This window comes from Cyprinus carpio, chromosome B15, assembly GCF_018340385.1.
Source record: "Cyprinus carpio isolate SPL01 chromosome B15, ASM1834038v1, whole genome shotgun sequence".
NCBI classification, from domain to species: domain Eukaryota; kingdom Metazoa; phylum Chordata; class Actinopteri; order Cypriniformes; family Cyprinidae; genus Cyprinus; species Cyprinus carpio.
The window spans coordinates 17769951-17791996 of record NC_056611.1 but is presented as its reverse complement, the minus strand read 5'-3'; the positions used below and the strand labels follow the sequence as shown (position 1 = coordinate 17791996).

Sequence of the window (22046 nt, the reverse complement as noted above, 5' to 3'; positions counted from 1 at the left end):
TGTAACATTTTTGTAAGTGTTTTACTGAATCGTTTTAAACCGGATCTTTGAAAAGAATTGCTCGAAAGAACCGAATTTCTGAAGTGAGTCGGACCTGCCATTACTATTGTTCTTGAGGTATAATGCAGATACTTTTATCTTTTTTTATTTGATGTACAGCCAGGAATGTCAAATCTGGTTGACGTAACATATTTTAATGAACTGTTTTTAAAATACCAAACATCCGACGTTAAACCGAGTCAGTAAAACGCTCTTCTCCAAATGGAGCTATCGGGCTTCCGTAGCCGTGTGTGTTTGGTGGGTGGGACAAATACAAAGGCAAGCAGGTCAAGAGGAGGAGAAACCACGTGTGACAGCCAGGCTGAGACCTGTCCTTCGCGAGTTAAGTTGTGTTTGTAATATCTTTGCATGTAACTTCCGTCTGACGGAGAAGGCCATACAACAGACCCTCAGCAACGGACATCTGTTGCTAACTCCGAAACCAAATAAGTCTTGTGGGAAACGAATCATGGTTAGCAAGACGGATGACATCCCAGCATCAGTCCCCAGCTGCAACCCCGTTGATCTTGCCCGGGAAGGCGAGACAGCAAACGGCAAAGACACCAGCAAGACAGCCTTGAAGGATCCATGCGCCTGCGGTAAGAGAGCTTTAAAGACGTTTAAGTTACACTGTAGCATGCAGAAATCACTCTGCTCTTACTGATCTTAATGTATTTAAACATAAGTCCATTGCAGTTTGGGGTAAATCAGTGTTGAGATATGATGTATGATTGACTGGATAGAGGTCAAAGTGAAGAAGGTATCAAAGGACATAAACAGGCAAAGTACTGCAGGGGTGTCTGCTGTAGACCCATAAACACCAATATGTTTCTGAAAGGGAAGTAGGTGCTTACAACCTTGTACAGGCCATTCATTTCTATGCCTTGTTTAATGTGCTTTATGTACTGCTCTTCATCTGGATCTTATCAGGGTGCTTGGTTGTAGATAAACTCATTCACAGGGTTTTTCTCAATAGGTTATCAAACTAAAATTAAAATAAAATGTCCATTCTGTGTCAGAGGTGTGATTAGGCTTTCCTTTCTGAGTTTTTTCATCCATTCGTTATTAATGGATACGTTACATATTTATTTTGTGTTAATTGTTTAAGACATATATAAAAAATTTTTTTTTTGTTTTTTAAAAAAAAATATACTAAAATAATATAAAAAAATCTAAAAAAAAAAATAGAATAAAAGTGCTTATTGTAATTTAATATGTCCTTGTTCAGCTTTTTCAGTCATTTAGAACTATAGCAATTTGCATTTACATGAAATAGAACTACAGTTAATTTTTAAGAAAAAAATGTTCATTGCAATTTAGCAAGACTTTGCGCAAGATGTTTTAGTGTATGTCTGCTGTAGCAAAGGCAAAATAGCAAGCAAGTGCAGATCTGGGATAAAACGACCAGCTGAAGTTCTTAAACGTGAACGCTAGAGATTGATCCAGAGGTGTTTTGATTGTTATTTACAGGGTAACGTTCATTATCATCAGTGCAAAGTGTTGTTAGTAGCCTGTCCGCTAGCTGTGTGTGAGATCCTGACGCACATGTTCTGTAACAGCGCGCAGGAACACCAATAAACTGAAGGTCACCTTCAGTGGGACGGAACTATTACGCGAGAGAGGGGGTGTTGGGTTTTACTACGGTCTAATTTTTTAGATTACTCTGTATTGAATACATTTTACTGTCCAAAAGAGCCACATTATGTAAAATTTTACATAATTTAGTTTTTAAAATATCGTATTAGTAATTAATAGCTTGTTTAAACGCGCGACTGTTTATCGACCCCCCTCCTCCTTCATTCAGGAAAGTGTTGCGCTCCTCGACCGGGAAGCGGAAGTAGCCACACATGGAAGGTCCTGGTGCATGTATGCCGATAGAAGGTTATTGCTACCAGTTAAATATAGAGGGATCTGTTTGGTAAGTGTTGGGATTACACAGTTTGGCTATAACGTAGGAGTGATCCTGTAATTTGCGAATTATTTTTGAGCTATAAGCTGTCATTAGATCCGTTTTAGAGCAAATAGCCGGGTGTTGTGCACACTGTCAGTTAGCTATCTGCTGCAATTCGTGTCACATTTAAGGAGACCTTGGAAGAGACTGAGTGTCATTATGGCACCTGACAGTTGTGGAATGGGTCACTCTTTGACTGTGTTTAATATGTTGGATTTGATGCTCCGGATGATGTCTGATTGTGACTGATGTGAGCTCTTCATGAGCTGTGAAAGTAGATGTCTTTGTGCAGTTGACATGTATGCAATTGCATTTTGACATACGTAATAAATGCTTAATAAAGACAGCACGCGGTTTTAGTAATTATACTGTAATTTTTATTGCCAGTCTGCAACCTCTGATCAGCATCATATTTTCATTATGAGCTGCTTTTGAGGATGCTCTCATTCAAAAACGTTTTGCACAGATATGAATATTACCTCAGAAAAAGAGTTTTCAATACCTTTTTTGGAATCTCAGTTGAAATGAAGACTCCATTTATTATTTTACTTATTATAAAACAAATAGATCCTAATAAGGGCTGCTATGTTGAGATCACATGATCAGCTGAATTTTACTAGTTTTTATCCATCCTACACTGAAAAGACATTCATGTAGAAACAATTTCCACTCAGAAATTACAAAGAAATGGCAAGTAACACATTTGAGTTTAACCTGAAATAGGATTTTTTTCTGTAAAATGTACTCCAGTAATCTTTATTTTATTTACAACTCTAAATAGTTTTACAGTGTATTATTGGATGCTTGTTTAATCATGGCTGACTGTAAAATATTGCTTTATCGTTTTACATTTTGCACAGCTTAAATTACAGGGATCGCTGCCTGCAGCTTTATTATTACTAATGCCAAATGTTCAGCACCGTGTACTGTTGTCCCAACACATCGTGTCACTCCACGGGGGATTTAAAGAAGCTGCAGCTTCATTTACGTCTCGCTTACATCTCATGTAGGCCACCATGATCTCAGTTGTGATAAAGTTTGGCAGGTGTCCCTTGTTGTGCGTAACCAAAGGTTTAACTGCCAATTTGTGCTGCTGCCATTTAGTAAGTTTGCTCTTTTTCAGATTGCTGTTGAAGCATTATTGTTTTCACAATGGGACTTTGCACTTGCCTTTTTTATCATTGATAAAATTCACTTTGTCATAGGGAAAACAATAAGCATGCCTAGTAAAGAGTGTAATAGTGTAATATCTCTGTCCTGAGCCCTCTGAATGATTTACCTGCATAGGGTTGCAAATTAATCTTCAGGGTTTTATTTTTATTCTGAACTGTACTGAACTTCTGCAGCAGTGCCATATGTGATGCATGTGTTAATGTGTTAAACTCACACTGTTGTTCACACTATATTGATTGCGTTGGCTTAAAGGATAAAGGATGGAGTAAAGTATTAGAACATGCTTGGCTTTAGTGTCATGGGGAGATTAGCATATCAGTATAGTCTAATGTAAACTGGTTTCGTCTGGTCCTCCAGCCTTCACATTCATTAATTGTGCCATACAACTGGACTTCAACCAGATGAGGGAGGACTGAAGGACAAGGGGATTGACTTTAGGGTTGTGCAATGTTGAGGCACAAACCTCATACACACTTTGATCTGTTTAAAAGCCAGCTGTTGTTATGATGCAATTCAATAGAATGGCTGGTTTGAAGTTGTTTTAGGGCAGTGGTTCTCAACCAGGGGGCCTCAGCAAGCTTACAAAGGGAACTTAAGATGACTTGAAATGATTTTAAAAGAAGCTCTAGACTTCCAAGCTTTTATTAGGGGGAAATTGTGAGTAATAATATCTTTAAAAATGGTTAATTTTAATCAATCATGCATAACTGGAAAAGTGGAGCCTGGGACCCTGAATATTGTTGTGGACTGTGGGGGGGCTTGGAGTCAAAAAGGTTGAAATCCACTGTTTTAGGCCTGTGCAAATCCAGATTTCAGTGATGTATCTTCATTGTGTTGTTCTGATCATCTAAAACTAAAATCATAAACATTTTCTTTTAAAATAAAATAAACGTTAACTGAAATAAAGCATAATAAAACATAAATGTACTTTATTTTAGTTAGTTGTCAAGGAGACATTTTTTTTTATTTAGTTAATTTATTCATTTAGTAACTTTCATTTGTTTAATGTACTAATAAAAAATAATAAAAACATTTTTCTATATATTATAGACATTTTAAAAATAAAACAAACTCACTAAAACTTAAAATATAAATAAATAAAAAACAAGTATTTATAAAGATTTTGAAGAACCTTAAAATGAATATTGTAAATAACATCAAATATTGTCACAGATTAATGTAAAAAAGGATTACAATTTAATAAATAAAAATAAAGTGTTTTTTTTTTTGTCTGTTGTGTCTCATATGTTTTTTTTTTTTTTTTTTTTTTTTGGCAAAATACTCTGAGGACACCATTTGCAGTAGGATGGTTTTACATTGTTCTTAACCAATAGGTTTCCACCATCTGACCTAATGCTTGTGATTAGATTTGGATTGGATTGGGGGAGATCTGTGTAAACATTCAGTTTGGAGCAAGATAAAAAACCATATGGTGCCACTAGGTCTGAAGAGAAACAGTCAGTCTCACTTTGAACTAATGATGGCTGCTGTAACTGACTGAAAGCAAGCACGAGCTCTACATTCCTTTTAGACAGTGACAAGAAGTTACTCATTACATGCCATTTACTCTTAGGCACAAGTAGATTATACATAAATCGTGCTTTTTTGTATTTAGGGATTGGGTTTTGTGTGGTCCTCTGTGTCTGTAGTGTGAGACCAGCTGCTTGTTGCTATAGCCGTGACCATTGAGGTGAGCCAAGGACATGTTGCAGTTGTCTAAAGCAAACAGTGTATTTTAGCTGAGAGAGTTACGGTCGAGACAGCTGTGGCATCTCAAAACATGCCTGCCTTGGCAAGAATTTCAAGTCTTTGTCGTCTTATTCAATTCAGTGTGTGGCAAAACAAGCAGCCTCAGCAGATCTGTGTGAGTGAATCAGTCAGTAAAGCAGACGGGATCTCCTCTGACAATTGAGTCAGATGATATTGCACCAGCATTGGTCCAGCAGCATTCAGCCGGAGAGCGTGTCGGGAATGATTGCCCCCTGAGACCCAGGACTTAAAATGTTGCCGTGGAGATCTCCATGGCAGCTCGGCATTGCTGTGGGAGCTGTATTGTGTACAGTGTGTGTAGTGTCACAGGCCTTCAGAAGCTGACCGCTGTGCTAGTTGGCTGACCTACTGGTAAAAATCCACTAGCTTTTAAACAACTTCTTCAGGCTGAGCAGTACCTGCAAAACAACAAGCTAAATGATTAGTGAGGTCTGCATTGTAAGTAGAGGTTTTTCATGATTTCATGATTATGAAAAACTTAATTGACTGTTCTACTATTTTAATCAGTGCTTTGGGCCATTGGCTTCCTAAAATTAAACATTTAAGATCCAGGAATCTTTTTTTTTTTTTTTTTGAAACTCTGATTTTTTAAAAAAATTAAAAAGTCGGATTCTGAACTCAGTAACTGCTGTGAATGATTAACTGACCAAGTGAGTCTTATTTAAATCACTAATCACAAGTCAGTTTGAAAATATTTTATGAATTTTTATTCATTTGAAAAAACAAAAAAACATTTACCAGTCTTTTGTATGCGAGTTGGACATCAAGGCTGTGTACACTGTTGCATGCAAAAATGCCACCTCGCTAAACAATAAATGTTAACTTTATACGCTTTCATAAAGTTTATTTAAAGGGATCATTCACTCGAAAATTAACGTTTTGTCATCATTTACTCACCCTCATGTCATTCCAAACCTGTATAGTTTTTTTCATATGTTGAGATGATATTTTGAAGAATGCTGGTAATCAAATAGTTGATGGTCCCCATTGACTTCCATAGTATTTCTTTCCCTACTATAGAAGTCAATGGGGACCAACAATTTTTTTTGCTTCTTCAAAATTCTTTAAAATATCTTCTTGTGCTTTCAACATAAGAAAGAAATTCATACAAGTTTAAGTAAATGATAGCAAAATGTTCATTTTTGGGTTAACTATTTCTTTAATATTAAATAAATTCTGGTCACATTATTTGTTTTTTTTACCCACAGGGAACCGTGGTGACACCGCAGTGATGAACGGGGACGCCAGTCATGATCAGGCCGAGGAGGCTGACTCCAAGCAGGACGGCAATGCTGATGCAGACCCTGCAGAGGATGCTAACGAACAGGAAGTGATTGTAATTCAAGACACTGGCTTCACTGTGAAGATCCAAGCACCAGGAACTGAACCCTTCGACCTTCAGGTGAGTCCTGTTCTTGCACTGACTGCCCATTACACAAACATTTGTAACAACATTTTGTAACAAAATCTGTGGTTCCTTCTCAGGTGTCACCGCAAGAGATGGTGCAAGAGATCCACCAAGTTCTGATGGACCGGGAGGACACCTGTCACCGCACCTGCTTCTCCTTGCAGCTTGACGGCAACGTACTCGACAACTTTGCTGAGCTCAAGTCCATTGAAGGCCTGCAGGAAGGCTCCCTTCTCAAAGTGGTGGAAGGTACAATTCAGCACCACCTTTCTCAAGTATACAACTCATTTAAAAGTACTGAGCTTTAAACAGTTTTTTTCCTTCCCGTAGAGCCCTACACAGTGCGTGAAGCTCGCATACATGTCCGTCACATCAGAGACCTGCTGAAGAGCCTGGATCCATCAGACGCTTACAATGGAGTGGACTGCAACTCCCTCTCGTTCCTCAGTGTCTTCACAGATGGAGACCTTGGAGGTCTGTGACAGGAAGATTGAGAGGTCTTAAGTGGTTTCTAGTAGGTTGACGGCTAGTATTCAATGACCTGTTTGTTCTTACCTTTCGCAGATACTGGGAAACGCAAAAAGAAGGGTAATGAACTTGAGCAGATTGATTGCACGCCGCCTGAACACATTCTGCCAGGCAGCAAAGAGCGTCCTTTAGTTCCTCTTCAGCCACAGAACAAAGACTGGAAGGTAGGAGATGATTTTGCCATGACTTTCATGATGTCTTGCTTTTGTTTTGATATGTTCATTGACTTTTGGCCTTTGTCTGCAGCCTATGCAGTGCCTGAAGGTCTTGACCATGAGTGGCTGGAACCCTCCCCCTGGCAACAGGAAGATGCATGGAGACCTCATGTATTTGTACATTGTGACTGTTGAGGACAGACACGTCAGCATCACTGCCTCCACTCGCGGATTCTACCTCAATCAGTAAGTGACTGTGCTGCTCTCTAGAGAACTTGATTCTGATTGGTCAGCATTCCGTGGTCGGTTATTGAGTGCACCATTTCTGGAAATAAAAATCCCATTCATTTTCTCCATAAGGGAATTGATTTTTAATAATTAAAAAGCTGTAAAGACAGGCATACTGTGAGCTACAAGGTCGTGAATGGATGCTATATGCTTTTGTTGAAGCCATTAGTCTGCATTATTTCAGCATTGAGCTTAATTGTAGAATTCCTCATGAAAAAGTTGTGACAAGCACAATGTGCCAAAAGAGACTTTTTTGCAATAAATTTTAAACGTATTGTTTCTGTATACAGCAACATTTTGAAATCAATAGTTTTATATGTATCCATTTTTATTTTTTTGATCATAAATTAATGGTAAGCACACAGTCTTGTAATTTTGTATGATTTTCAAATACTTTCCTGTTTCAAATCAAAGTAATGTTGATTCACCTTGTAGCTGGTTGGTTTGGTTCATGGTGTGTAGCTCTTTAACTGAAAAAAAAAACACTTTACTATAGGGACAATTCTCACTATTAATTAGTTGCTTATTATTATTGCCTATTATTAACATATTGGCTGTTTATTAGTACTTATAAAGCACATATTCTGCATGTATTTTTGTATTTTTGTATTTTGATTACCTTTGCTGTTAAGTCTAATGCTCACTTAAAGTTAATCAGTAAATGGTATAGAAACTGAATACCAGCCTTTTCTGTAATCAGTCATAACATGAAAATAATCATTGCAGGTCCACTACTTACGTCTTCAACCCCAAGCCAGCCAACCCCAGCTTCCTCAGCCACTCTCTAGTGGAACTGCTGAGCCAGATAAGCGCCGCCTTCAAGAAGAACTTCACCGCTCTGCAAAAGAAGAGGTAATACACTATTATTATTATTAATACAAATTTAGTTCACCTCCCACTTAGATTGGGAGCTGATTAGACTGATAGCGAACTCCTTTGAAGCAAGCAGCTCTTAGCCTGCTTGAGGAAACGTGACCCATTTTATCTCTACTAGACCACATTTGCACTAAGCATTAACATCCTACTCAGGAGTGAGATAAAAGGATATCTGGGAGCAGCAGTATGCCAATGTACTTTTTTGTAAGTTGGCCTTCGAGGAAATCTAATGTTATTATAACAAAGCTGCTGGCTTTCAAAAATGTTTAATAATGAATTAATTAATTAATAATAAATAATTTATTAGTAATTCCAGATGTTTCTGGAAAAAAAGCTGAGAAATGTTTTTTTTTTTTTAAGAGTTAATTATTTTAAAATAATAATAATAATTGAAATACTTAAATTTAAATAGTTAAATCAGTACTCCCTAGTTGAGAATAACTGGTTTAAATTTTTGTGTGTCACAGTTTTAGAGGCTTTTTCTCGTCTTCATTCTGTTATCGTATCATTTTATTGATAATGATTGTGGATCTTGTGTCAGGGTTCAGAGACATCCGTTTGAGAGGATAGCCACTCCCTTCCAAGTGTACAGCTGGACTGCACCACAGATTGATCATGCCATGGACTGTGTGAGAGCAGAGGATGCCTACACCTCCCGTTTGGGTTACGAGGAGCATATACCTGGCCAAGTATGCCCTAAAATCATCCTTTCTTCAGTTTGCAGTGGATTTTTTTTCTTCTTCTTCTTCTTCTTCAGTAGCACTATTAATGTTTCTTTGTTCTCTGTGCTAGACTAGAGACTGGAACGAGGAGCTCCAGACGACCAGAGAACTTTCTCGTAAGAACCTCCCTGAGCGCCTGCTGAGAGAACGAGCCATATTCAAGGTGAACACACCAACACTAGCTTCAGAACAAGTATGGTTTCATTTGATCTACAATGTGAAGCTCACAAACTCATTTCTGTTTCTTAGGTTCATAGTGATTTTGCTGCTGCAGCGATGCGTGGCGCAATGGCGGTGATTGATGGCAATGTAATGGCGATCAACCCTGGAGAGGAAACGCGCATGCAGATGTTCATCTGGAACAACATCTTCTTCAGCTTGGGTTTTGACGTACGTGACCACTACAGGGAGCTCGGCGGGGATGCTGCCGCCCATGCTGCCCCCACCAATGATCTGAACGGGGTGAGGGCGTACAGTGCTGTGGACGTGGAGGGGCTCTACACCCTGGGCACGGTGGTGGTGGACTACAGAGGTTACCGTGTAACTGCACAGTCCATCATTCCTGGCATCTTGGAGCGTGAACAGGAGCAGAGTGTCATCTATGGCTCCATTGACTTCGGCAAGACCGTAGTGTCCCACCCCAAGTATTTAGAGCTTCTGGAGAAGACCAGCCGCCCGCTGAAGGTGCAGCGCCACGCTGTGCTCAACGAGAAAGACACCGCTGTAGAGCTTTGCTCCTCTGTGGAGTGTAAGGGTATCATTGGCAACGATGGCCGCCATTACATCTTGGACCTTTTGCGCACCTTCCCACCTGACCTCAACTACCTGCCGGTGGAGGGCGAAGAGCTCGCCCCCGAGAGCCAGAAGCTGGGTTTCCCCCGCCAGCATCGCCATCGCCTGGCTTGCTTGCGCCAAGAGCTCATCGAGGCCTTTGTAGAGCACAGGTTGGTTCCTGCTTCTTTATAAACATGCTTATTTAAATCTGATTAAGGTTACTCTCCCATTAGTTGTCTAATGAAGATATGATTTATATACCAGCAGCGGATTTCAGGTTCCAAAAAGACACCATAAAATAGTTTATATGACTGAAGCTTTATATTCAAAGTCATATGATAGTTTTGTTAAAGAAACAAACCAGCATTTTGAGGTGTTATCATAGCTTTCAATTACCAATAGGTTCTTGTTTGAATCATAAGCAGTTCTTTGAATATGTAGCAGGGCATTGTGTTTACAAAACTAGTCAAGGTCTGGATTTTTGCACTCCAAAAGGTTGTTGATTAAGAGATGTGTGTGTGTGTGTGTATATATATATATATATATATATTATATATATATATATATATATATATATATATATATATATATATATATATATATATATATATTATAATTCATTTTATTGTCAATTATTGTTAATATTATTTTGTAATTTTTTTTATTCTTGTAAATTTAAATTATATATTCAAATAAAACTTGTATATTTTCCTTTGTGCTAATTACTATTTCTACTACTACTAGTCATTGTTTATGCTATTAGTATTACTTTTAAATATTGTTAGTATTATTTGTATTTTTAGTAACTATTACAAAAAAGAAAAAGAAAACTGTATAATATTTAGAATGAATATTTATACATTTTCTTTTTTCTTACTTTTATACTGATAAATAGTAATAATATTTACTAGACAAAACCGTTTGTCAAGACAAACTTTAGGTTGTTAATGTTTTTATTCATTTTATTATTAGTAACTTACAAAAATGGATTTAAAATAAATGTAAATAAAATAAATAAGTTATAACATCTTTAATATTATTGAAATCATTATTATTATTATTATTATTATTATTATTATTATTATTATTAGTCATATTTTTATTATTTGTACAACAATAAAAATAATGTAAATAATAAATAATTACATATGTATTTAAAATAAATATTTACATTTATTTTAGTTTCTTTTTTTTGTAGTTACTACTAATAAAAAAATACTGCTACTAATAATAATTAGTGGTAGTAGTAACTCTTACTGCTCTTTAATTAAATGAATCTTCTCTTGAATTGCTAATTCCTTGAAAGGCCAGTTTGTCGACTGGTCTAAACATGTCATCCTCTTGTGCCTCAGATATCTCCTCTTCATGAAGATGGCAGCACTCCAGCTAATGCAGCAGAAAGCAAACAAAGACAAGACTGCAGCCCTGCATGACACAAGCACTGCAGATGCGGAGTCTGAAAGCAAACCTCAGGCTCTCGAAGCATCTGAGAAGGTTCCTGATGGCACGCCAACCTCCCCAACTTCCTCTGAATCCACTCTGACCCCTGATGACGCAGAGGCAACGACTGTGTCTGAAAACTCTGCTCCTGAAAACCAGGAAACCCCAGCAGATCTGAAATCCGAGGTTCCTACAGAAAACACCAATGGTACTCATGAGCCTTCAGCTGCAGAGAGGCAGAATGGAGGGTGTGATAGTCTCTTGGAGGGTAAGGAAGCTGATGAAAATATTCCTGGACTTGCCCAAGCTAAAGAGCTGGCTGAGTCCTTAGCAGCAGAAGATGGATCCGGTATTGGTACGTCCTGTGAGCGCCTGAAAAGAGCCTGAGAGGGAACAAGAGCAAGAGCTGGCAGAGACATGCACACATACTTTTTCTCATCTGAGTTCTGTCATCAGCTTATTAGATGTCCTGCTGTTGTCTTTTTCATTTGCTATCTGTGTTCTTTCAGTGCATCTCTCCTCTGTGCTGTTTGCTCCTGTTCTCTCTGAGGCTCATTGAAGGAGACATAGATCTCCTAGATTTGGCTTTGTAATAATCTGGCTGCACTGTGTGGGGACTTCAGTTTTTTTTTTTAATCCACACATTTTCCACCCAACAACACTCTCCCTTCTAACTTATCTTTGTGGTGTGATTAGAAAATCTGAATTTTTCTATTAAAAAAACACAATCTTTTATTGTGTGTAGGGTTAACTTGTGGTGATGGTGATCCTGTAATCCTGTTTTAAATGCTAATAATTAAACCCAGGGGTTTTCACACTTTTTCATGTGAAGGACTTAATATTATGAAATGATTTAATTTTGTCTTCTTCATAATTTAAACTTTCTCTCAGTATAAATGGAGTACAATTGTATTTTCTATATCATATTGTGTAGGGTTATTAAATGTTGTTGTTGTTGTTATTTATCAATAACAATTGCAAACATTAAAAACTAAAATATAACTTTATTTAAAAGAAATCTTTGCACATTTTTAAAATTTTTACTAGCAGCCAATAATGATAATAATAATAATCATTGCTGTTGTTATTAAGTAAAAAGTATTTTTTAATATTAATAAATGTTGCAAACATTAAAAATTAAAATATATGTAAATAAAACTGATTACGTATTTAATATAAACATGAATAAATTAATCAAAAGTTGAGATTTTTATATATTAATATATTTTGTTATATATAAATATATTTTATTTATTTTAATTCATTAAAAGTATTATAACATATTAATATTAACTTTTTTAGTTGGTGACACTTTTATACATTTTTGAAAAAATAAAAATAAAAAAATCTCTCATTTTCCCTTTTTGAAAACCCCTGATTTAACCAGAATCCTGATTTTTTTTTTTTTTTTTTTTTTTTTTGAGTTTGTCATCTTTTTTGTTTATTAATATATATTCTGCTTTTTATGGTGGTGGTTATTTAGTAGTTGCTTGTGAACTGGATGCATTTTAACATTTTGTGCAACATTTTCACAGACCCCAAAAGTCGAGAGGTGGTCCTCAACGCTTGTAAAGCCGTGGGCTCCATCAGCAACACCTCTTTCGACATTCGCTTCAACCCAGATATCTTCTCTCCAGGTATGTCATATATTATGTTTTGTACGTGGATTGTGATTTGTCTTTTTGACAAAATAGGCAGTGTTGGTCACATGACCTCATCCATCTCTTCCAGGCGTACGCTTCTCTGATGACAGCACTGAGGACATCCAGAAACAGAAGCAGCTTCTCAAAGATGCTGCAGCCTTCCTAGTGTCCTGCCAGGTCCCTTCTTTTGTGAGTCACTAAACAACACCTACCTTCTCAGATAGGTTTATTAACCATGAGAAACTGTGGTAAAGTCATTATAATACACTGCTTTAAGTGGCTTTTGCTATTATGAAAAGGCAGCTAGAGCAAAATGATAAAAGAACCCAATTTTCAATGAATAGTCAAATTCATGAATGATGTTCACAGGTAAAAGACTGTTTAGATCACAGCTCTTTGCCTATGGATGGAGCAACAATGACAGAAGGCCTTCATCAGCGTGGCATTAATATGCGTTATCTTGGTACTGTGCTGGAGTTTGTGGACAACATGCCTGCAAAAGCACAACTTGAACACATCTACGTAAGAAAAGGATTATTTTATATATTAAAAATGGAATTTATTTCTAATTTTACAAAGACTGTTATAAAGACTATGCACTTAATTTGTTTGGTTTGTACATGCAGAGAATAGGAATCAGTGAACTGATCACCAGATGTGCAAAGCATATCTTCAAAACATATCTTCAGGTAAGGTATTATGTAGTACATTGACAGGAATACAATGTATCGCACACATTACTGATCAAATGTTTAGAGTCAGAAGGTTTTGTCCTTGTTGTTTCTTATGGTCACCAAGACTGCATTTATTTAATCAAAAATACAGTAAAGACAGTAATATAGTGCACTGTTATTACAATTGAGGATAATTTTTTTAATTTAATTTAAAATATTTGTAAACCGTTTTATTATTATTATTATTTAAAGCTGCATTTTCAATAGCAATTACTCCAGTCTTTAGTGTCACATGATCTTTCAGAAATCATTCTAATATGCAGATTTGGTGCTCAATAAGCATTTCTTATTAATTATTATCAATATTGAAAACAGTTGTGCTGCGTAATATTTTGTGGAAGCTGTGAAACAATCAGGATCCTTTAAAAGAACAGCATTCATTTGAAATGTATTCATTTTTTAAAATATTATAAATGTATTTACTGTCACTTTTGATCAATTTAGTGCAAAAACTCTTCCTTACTGACCCCAAACTTAGTGTGCCTTACTATGAAAGTGAATGATTACCATATGTTTTTACCATGATACTATTTATTTACATGGTCGCATTGCCATAATACATTTCTAAACAGAAAACATTGTATTTTGACATTTTTTGATTGTTTTATATAGACGCATTTACCTTTTGTGATTTGCAGGGTGTGGAGCTCTCTGCTTTATCTGCTGCGGTGAGCCACTTCCTGAACTGCCTCTTGAGCTCTTTCCTAGATGCCGTGGCTCATCTCCCTGCGGATGAGCTGGTGTCCCGCAGAAAGAACCGTAAGAGACGTAACCGGGTCCCTGGTGGAGGGGACAACACTGCATGGGCCAGTTTGACCCCAAGCGAGCTGTGGAAGAACATTACCTCTGAGGCCCAGAGCTACTATCACTTCAATCTGCAATGGTGAGAACTAGTTCTATACAAACACCCTGTATTTTATTAACCTAGTATATACTAATGGTGTTGTGCTTTTATGTTACACAGTGAAAGTGTGGACCAAGCAGTGGAGAAGTACGGCTTGCAGAAGATCACCCTGCTGAGGGAGATATCAATCAAGACTGGCATTCAGGTAGTGCTCTTATCGATCTCGCTCCTTGTCACTGAGGTGATCCGTCAGGCCTGAAGAAACAAGGTGTCCTTTTATGCTTCCCCTGCAGATCTTGATAAAGGAGTACAACTTTGACAGCCGCCACAAGCCGGCCTTCACTGAGGAGGACATCCTGAACATCTTCCCCGTCGTGAAGCACGTCAACCCAAAAGCCTCTGATGCCTTCCATTTCTTCCAAAGCGGGCAGGCCAAGGTTCAGCAAGGTACATTAAAACACATCCTCATCAGTGGACATTTCACATATCAGTGCTGATTGATGTGTCCTCTGTTTTTAGGCTTTTTAAAGGAGGGCTGTGAGCTCATCAGCGAGGCCTTGAACCTTTTCAACAATGTATATGGAGCCATGCATGTGGAGATCTGTGCCTGTCTGCGCCTTCTGGCCCGACTCAACTACATCATGGGTGATCATCCTGAGGTACATCCTGAAAACAGACAAATGTTTGGATACGAGTGACTAAATACGTTTCTTGTTATTTAAAAAACCTTTTAGTTTATTTAGTTTTGCAGATGAAAGTATACTAGTGTTCAGAAGGATTTTTTTTAAAAGAAATTAATACGTTTATATTCAGCACAGACTCATCACGGCACAGAAATTGGTCAAAAGTGACAGTAAAGACATTTATAATGTTAAAAGATTTCTATTTCAAGTGAATGACTATATAATAATAAAAAAAAATAAAAATCATTGACGGCACAAATCATACAAATAATAAAGAATAATAATACAACAAAGACTGAAGACAGTAATAATGCTAAACTAAAAACATCAATCACATAAAAAAATAAAAAACAAAAAAAAAAAAAATAGAAAACAGTTATTTTAAATTATAATAATAAAATGTCACACCATTACTTTGCTGTATTTTTTATAGTTTCTAAAACATTAAAACATCTATTTAAAAACATTAGAACCACAAAATTTTAAACAAAACAAAATTTTATTTATTATTTTGAAAAGGGTGCAAAGTAAAAATAGCCAAGCATACATGCGACCACTTTTGTTTTTCTCCTCGCTGTATAATTTCTATACTTTATTTTCATTCATTTCATCAAAAGATTTCCCCCCTCTTTTCAAGCTCTGAGCAATCAGCAGAAGGCTGTCTTGATGAGTGAGAGAGTGCTGGGTATCGAACACCCCAACACTATTCAAGAATATGTAAGTATTTCCATCATTTTCTGTACATTTCACAAGTGCTGCCTGCTCGGAAAATGTACAAATATTCCACTACAAACTACAAATGGATATAAATGAACCTCAAACATTCTCTGTGATCTGTAAATGTTGTGCATTTTGTTCTCCACAGATGCATTTAGCTTTGTACTGCTTTGCCAATGGCCAGCTGTCCACTGCCCTGAAGCTGCTGTACCGCGCTCGCTACCTCATGCTCGTGGTGTGTGGGGAGGACCATCCTGAAATGGCTCTGCTCGATGTAAGCCTTTGGTGCAGAATCTGAGTGTACTTATGTAAGCCCTGAAAGGCTGATGAGAGGAAATTGAATTCCTGTAGTCATTTAGGTTGAGGTTCTCACTGTTATTCTTTCTCTGTGACGTAGAGCAATATTGGTCTGGTGCTTCATGGTGTGATGGAGTATGACCTGTCTCTGCGTTTCCTGGAGAACGCCCTGGCCATCAATTCCAAATACCATGGGCCACGATCCCTGAAAGTAGCTCTCAGGTACATAAGCCTAACTACACACTAGTTCAAATCATTGTGTCAGATGCAGACATCATCATCTCTGTTGTTCTGCAGTCATCACTTGGTGGCCAGAGTTTATGAGAGCAAGGCTGAGTTCCGCTCTGCACTGCAGCATGAGAAGGAGGGTTACACCATATACAAGAACCAGGTACAGCCAACTACATATGTACAGTATATCAGACCTTTTAAAATGTTTACAGTCACATTAAGTCACGCACAATTTCTGATTGTGTATACTCCCATTGAAAAGACTGGATTTTGCCTGTGAAATATACAAATACAAAGGCTTTATATATAAATACAATGCTGATTTTAATGATTAGGTTGTAAAACACTAATGTGTAGAATAGTATTATAATCAATGTTAATGCAAACAACAATGCTCTTGTGTTTGGTTGGTGAAGCTCATGAGAAGACGAAGGAGAGCTCAGAGTACCTGAAGTATCTCACACAGCAGGCTGTGGCTCTACAGAGAACCATGAATGAGATTTACAAGAACGGATCTAACGCTAGCATAATGCCTCTCAAGGTCAGTCACACCTCTGCTGTCCTGGGTCTCATACCTCTATAATTTTGTTACATGATGTCACCTGAATGTTTTGTTGATGTCTTATTTTGTTTCTCTCTGTTTGCCTCTGTAGTTTACGGCACCAAGCATGGCCAGTGTTCTGGAACAGCTTAATATCATCAATGGCATCATCTTTATTCCCCTCAGGTGAGCAAAGCTTTACACCATTTTGTTTTAGTGAAAGTTATGTTTTTTGTGATTTTGTATGTCAATTAAATGTTTAGTCTTGTAATTTCTTTAATTGAATATTTGATTTGACAAGGATTGGAATGGCATGTGATTTTATTTGATAAAAACCATTGAACTTTAACTAACCATTTTGTTTCCAAAGGTTTTTTTTGTTTGTTTGTTTTTTTTTTAATTAGTAGAACCAGTATAACCGAAACAACGTGAATGAACTGTCCTTGTTAAATAATTAGTATGAAATTCTGGGCTTGCTAAATAAATATAAGTATAGATAATGAAGAATTAGCTATCATTTAAAAAAAAAAGATTATATTATATTATAGTAGATTTTGTATATAGTATAATATGCAAAGATATAGCATATTGCATAAATAGGTTACGCTGCTTATAATGGGTCTTACAATCTCCCAATTAAAGACAAAATATTGTTTATATACAAATACAAGCCTGATTTATTAATAATATATGTGGCTAATACTTTATTTAAAAACTTGTAATGAAGTATTACCAACATATAATATTATGTAAAAAAAAAACAGTAATATTGTGAAATATTATTAAAACTTAAAATTCTTATTCTATTTGAATATACTTTAAAAAAAAATAATTTATTCCTGTGATGCAAAGCATGAATTCCACTTTGTGTACATGTAAATATCACATGCAGTGGAAATCATTTTATTCTGATTTATTGTGAGTGTTGGAAATATGTCTAATATATACAATTAAAGGTTAAAAAGAACTGCATTTATTCAAAATATAAAAAAAAATCTAATATATATATAATAATATATTTCTTTACTATATTTTTATCAATTTAACACATCCTTGTATAAAAGTATGATTTTATTTAAAAAAAAAAAAAAAGTAAGAAAAAAAAATTACTGACCCCAAATTATGACCAGTATATGTATATTGTTATTATAACATATGTATATTTTATAAAACATAGCTTCTTTTTTTTTTTTTTACTTTTATATTCATCAATGTATCCTAAAAAAGTATCACATGTTCTGAAAAAAATATTAAGCAGCAGAACTGTATAACTTTGATAATGAATCATATATTAGAATGTTTCTAAAGGATCATGTGATAATATCCTAAAAATTCAGCTTTGCATCACAGAAATAAATGATAATTTAAAGTATAATAAATTTAAAACAATTATAATTTTTTCTGTATTTTTGTCACAATTTACATATTTTTTTCTGTATTTTATCAAAATAAATGCAGGCTGTGAGCAGATATTCTTTCAAAAACATTAAAAATGTATGTTTCCAAACTGTATGTATATATATGTATATATATATATATATATATGTATATATGTATGTATATATATGTATATATATGTATATATATGTATATATATATATATTATATATTATATATATATATATATATATAGACAATGATAATATATTCCAGCTGTAAGTTGTTAAAAACTCAATTCACGCCATTGATTCTTCACGTAGCCAAAAGGACCTGGAGAATCTGAAGGCCGAGGTGCAGAGACGGCAGCTGATGCAGGATTCTGGGAAAATCGAGGAACAGCAGGGTGGTCAGTTAGAGCTGGATGACAAGCTGCCTGTGGATGATTAACAACCCCAACACTCTCCATATGAGGAGGACACGATGCAGCAGCCATCTGTTAGAACCTGTGGACCTGAGAACTGAGCTGTTTAATCTAACCAATTCACTTTGAGCATAACAGGGAGGGGAGAACCATGAACAGGCGACAAAAAAAGTGTACAGAGTGTAGTTTGTAGCTGTAAAGAGAATGAAAGCAGATGTTTTACACGTGCAATTCAACCAGAGGAAGCAGAGAGAATGTAGTCCTTCCTCTGCGAGTTTGCGCAGATAAGGCTGGAGGTGTCCAAGGATGACCATGACATTTTATACCAGAGCCTTATCCATCCATCATCCCCATCTCTTTCCTTCTCATCTGAGCCCAGGATAACCACAATCCGTCCCAAAGCAACCCACGAGTGTAGAGAGATCCTAAAAACACACCTCCCTATCCGAAACTCAGGTGATTTCTACACTGCGCACCAGAAGAGAGACGTTCACCGTTCAGTTCAACAGAAATAGACATACAAGAATCATGGGCTTAGGAATGTGTAAACTAAAGGTCTAGTCTCAGGACCGAATGCTAGTATTGTGTCCCATGCGTTATTTCAAAGCTCGCGATGCAACTTTCTCAACCAATCATTTTAGATCGGTGGCGTCTGTAAAACAAGGAATCTTTTTGTAAAAGTCCATGAGAAGCCATTAGATCTTTCATGTAAACGTTCATTTAAGCCATGTCTGTTTTATAGAAATACACTGGGAAGCTGTATAAAGCTTTGTCATTGGGGTTAGACAGGTACTTGATTCATTTTGATTGAAATACTGATTTGAAATGTCCAGCTTGAGTTAGACTGTTGTGCAGAAACTCCTTTTCACTTTAAAAGTGTGTATGTGTGTGTGTGTTCATGTGTGTATGTCTCTTTATGGTTGTCCATGCTAGTGCAGAAACAGATTCCGAGGATTCCTCCAAAGCTGCTGCAACAGAACAATATCGCCGTGATATTTTTATACGTACTTCATTGATAACGGATGGACTCGTGCAACATGTTGAGATGAAGATGTGCTACTAATATCGTGGTTTTTAAAATCCGATCAGTATATTCTCCAGAATTATTTAGCACAAGGTTCAGAAACTTGCGAGACTCGTGTTCGGTTCCTCCCTAGCAGTATTTAATGCACTTTCCAGTGCCGGCTTTTTGTGTGGTCTCATATAGGACTGCCAAAAGAGGAATAAGATGGGCTGCTTCAATGTGTAACATACCAAAAAAAAAAAAAAAAAAAAAAGATCAAGGACGGATGTGTTTGCTTGTGTACATGCTTTGTGTGTGTCCCGCAAATGTCAAAATCGTTGCTGTGCTCAAACTGTGTATGAAGCAATATGCTGGAACTAAGTGCACCTTGGATTATGCACATGGATGCAAGAAAACTGCTAGCCTGGTTGTATTTCCCTATAAAACAAAAAGTAAAATTGTTTAAAAATGGTTTGTCTCTGAAAATTGGTGGGGAGAAGTAATGTAACTGATATTTATGAACAAGAATATGTAATTATGTGTGAGATTTGTGCCTATTTAAGCTTCTATAAGTCAAAAGGTTGGGCAACTGTATTTCTTTTATATCTGCTTAATAATCTTGCAATCAGAAAGCTTGGATGTTGGATTGAAATCCTTGAATATCTACTTCAGTACCTTTAGGTGCCACATGGGTGTGCTGTAGTCAATATATTATTAACATTCATTGATGATGAACATAAACTCAATTTTAGAGGTATTTTATTAGAATATATGAACTAGATTTGAATCAAAACATTGAAACTGGAGTTCAATAGGATCTTAATTATTTCAAAATTAAGTATTTACCAACAAGATGCCATAGTAACTTATTAGGAATATGCCTAAAATGCTGATGGTGATGGTGATGGTGGTAGCTTAGTGGTTAAGTTGATAACAGATGCATCACAAGTTCATTGAAGTGAAGGGTTAATGAGAAAATCCTGTCTCTAGTTTGTCCTTGAGCCAGGCACTTAACCTCAGGTTTCTCCTGAGCTTAAAAAATAACAAGTAACCAATCTGCAGTTAAGAATGTTAAATATGATCTCAGTTGAATATATTCAAGCTTCCATAGTTGCACATCTCATAGTGAACAAACCAGTGTTTTAAATTTAACCGCAAAGATCAATTTCATAATTAATAATGGTCACCAAATCTGTGATGTGTTCATATTATGTAGCAAAGCAACATGTCAATACAAGAATTCAATAACTGCTTGCATGACAAACCAATTTGATGTAATCTAGATGTGTAGTACTTTTTAGAAAGGTTTGGGGTTTATTGACAACAAAGGCGCCGAAACAAAACCGCAGTTCTTTTTGTTCATTTTTCTTGTTGAATTACAATCTTTAATTTGAAGTGTCTTGAATGTCTTCCTGGGTATAATATTCGTAATATTCTTCAAATTACAGTTTAATCATAAATCTTTATGTTTCTGTGTGAAAGTATGCATATAAAACAAAGAAAACTTATTTTTGAATTGTCAGAAGAAAACGATTGGACACATAAAAAATCTCTTTATCAAATGATTTGCTGTACACCAGTAATTTAAAAGAACTATCACGATTAAGAAACCCTCTACTCTCAGTCTGCAGAGCATTTTGTTACATTTTCTCTTAAATAATCTGCACAAACCCATTATAAACTAGAATATTAAAATGAATAAATTATCTGAGGAAATCTACATAGAGCTAACATACAGTGTTCGGTCTCAATGTCATCTGGTGTTGAACAAACAGATCACTTCTCTTTTTTTTTAGTCTTCTGTATTCTGTTTTCAACATGAAATATTTGTCATGCCCTTTGTGTGTTTGTTTTGGTTTCTTTAATGAGTGGTACCTTAATGTCAATTCTTCTAAATAACAATCTAATTATTTTTGGTCCGAATATCCTTTTGTATTAAAATGAATAAAGAAACTAGAAAACAACATCTGGTTACATTCATTTAAACGTTGTGTATACTGTCTAAACACAAAACATTTCAGAGTATACATAAATGTACTCACTGTGTACAATAGTTACATGTATAAACTTTATAAATTTGTATATTAATAAAGTTGTCCAAATGAGGTTCTTAGCAATACATATTACTAATAAAAAATTGAGTTTTGATGTATTTACAGTAGGAAATATCTTCTTGGAACATGATCTTTACTTAATATCCTAATGATTTTTGGTATAAAATAAATAATTTGTAATGTATTTTTGGCTATTGCTACAAATATATATTCGTGCTACTTATAATTTATGGTTTTGTGGCGCATGGTCACATATTTTGCATCAGGTGACTGAAAAATTACATTCAAACCCTTATTAATGTAAACTGGTTTGAGCATGATACAGGTGCTGTTTTGACTCATAAACAGAGGTCACGCGCTCTGATTGTACCCAG

At 35.9% G+C, this 22046-nt stretch overlaps 1 protein-coding gene across 3 annotated transcripts; it reads left to right on the top strand.

Annotated features, from left to right (window-relative positions):
• The first annotated feature begins 303 nt into the window (after positions 1-303).
• On the top strand, positions 304-21582 carry LOC109067086 (clustered mitochondria protein homolog). 3 transcript variants are annotated; one of them, XM_042739573.1, is made up of 26 exons: positions 304-638; positions 6142-6335; positions 6419-6590; positions 6672-6815; positions 6906-7033; positions 7116-7270; positions 8039-8164; positions 8730-8877; positions 8981-9073; positions 9160-9854; positions 11037-11392; positions 12660-12761; positions 12856-12956; positions 13137-13289; positions 13394-13456; positions 14140-14384; positions 14466-14550; positions 14639-14792; positions 14865-15004; positions 15665-15745; positions 15894-16019; positions 16143-16264; positions 16340-16433; positions 16680-16814; positions 16927-17000; positions 18515-21582. In XM_042739573.1, exons 1-26 carry the CDS (start codon positions 509-511, stop codon positions 18639-18641), a joined length of 4143 nt encoding a protein of 1380 aa, XP_042595507.1. In that variant the 5' UTR covers positions 304-508; the 3' UTR covers positions 18642-21582. The 3 variants fall into 3 exon arrangements, with proteins under 3 accessions (XP_042595507.1, XP_042595506.1, XP_042595508.1); XM_042739572.1 differs by having other exon boundaries at positions 11037-11479; XM_042739574.1 differs by lacking the exon at positions 304-638 and adding an exon at positions 1825-1957 and having other exon boundaries at positions 11037-11479.
• The last annotated feature ends 464 nt before the right edge of the window (positions 21583-22046 follow it).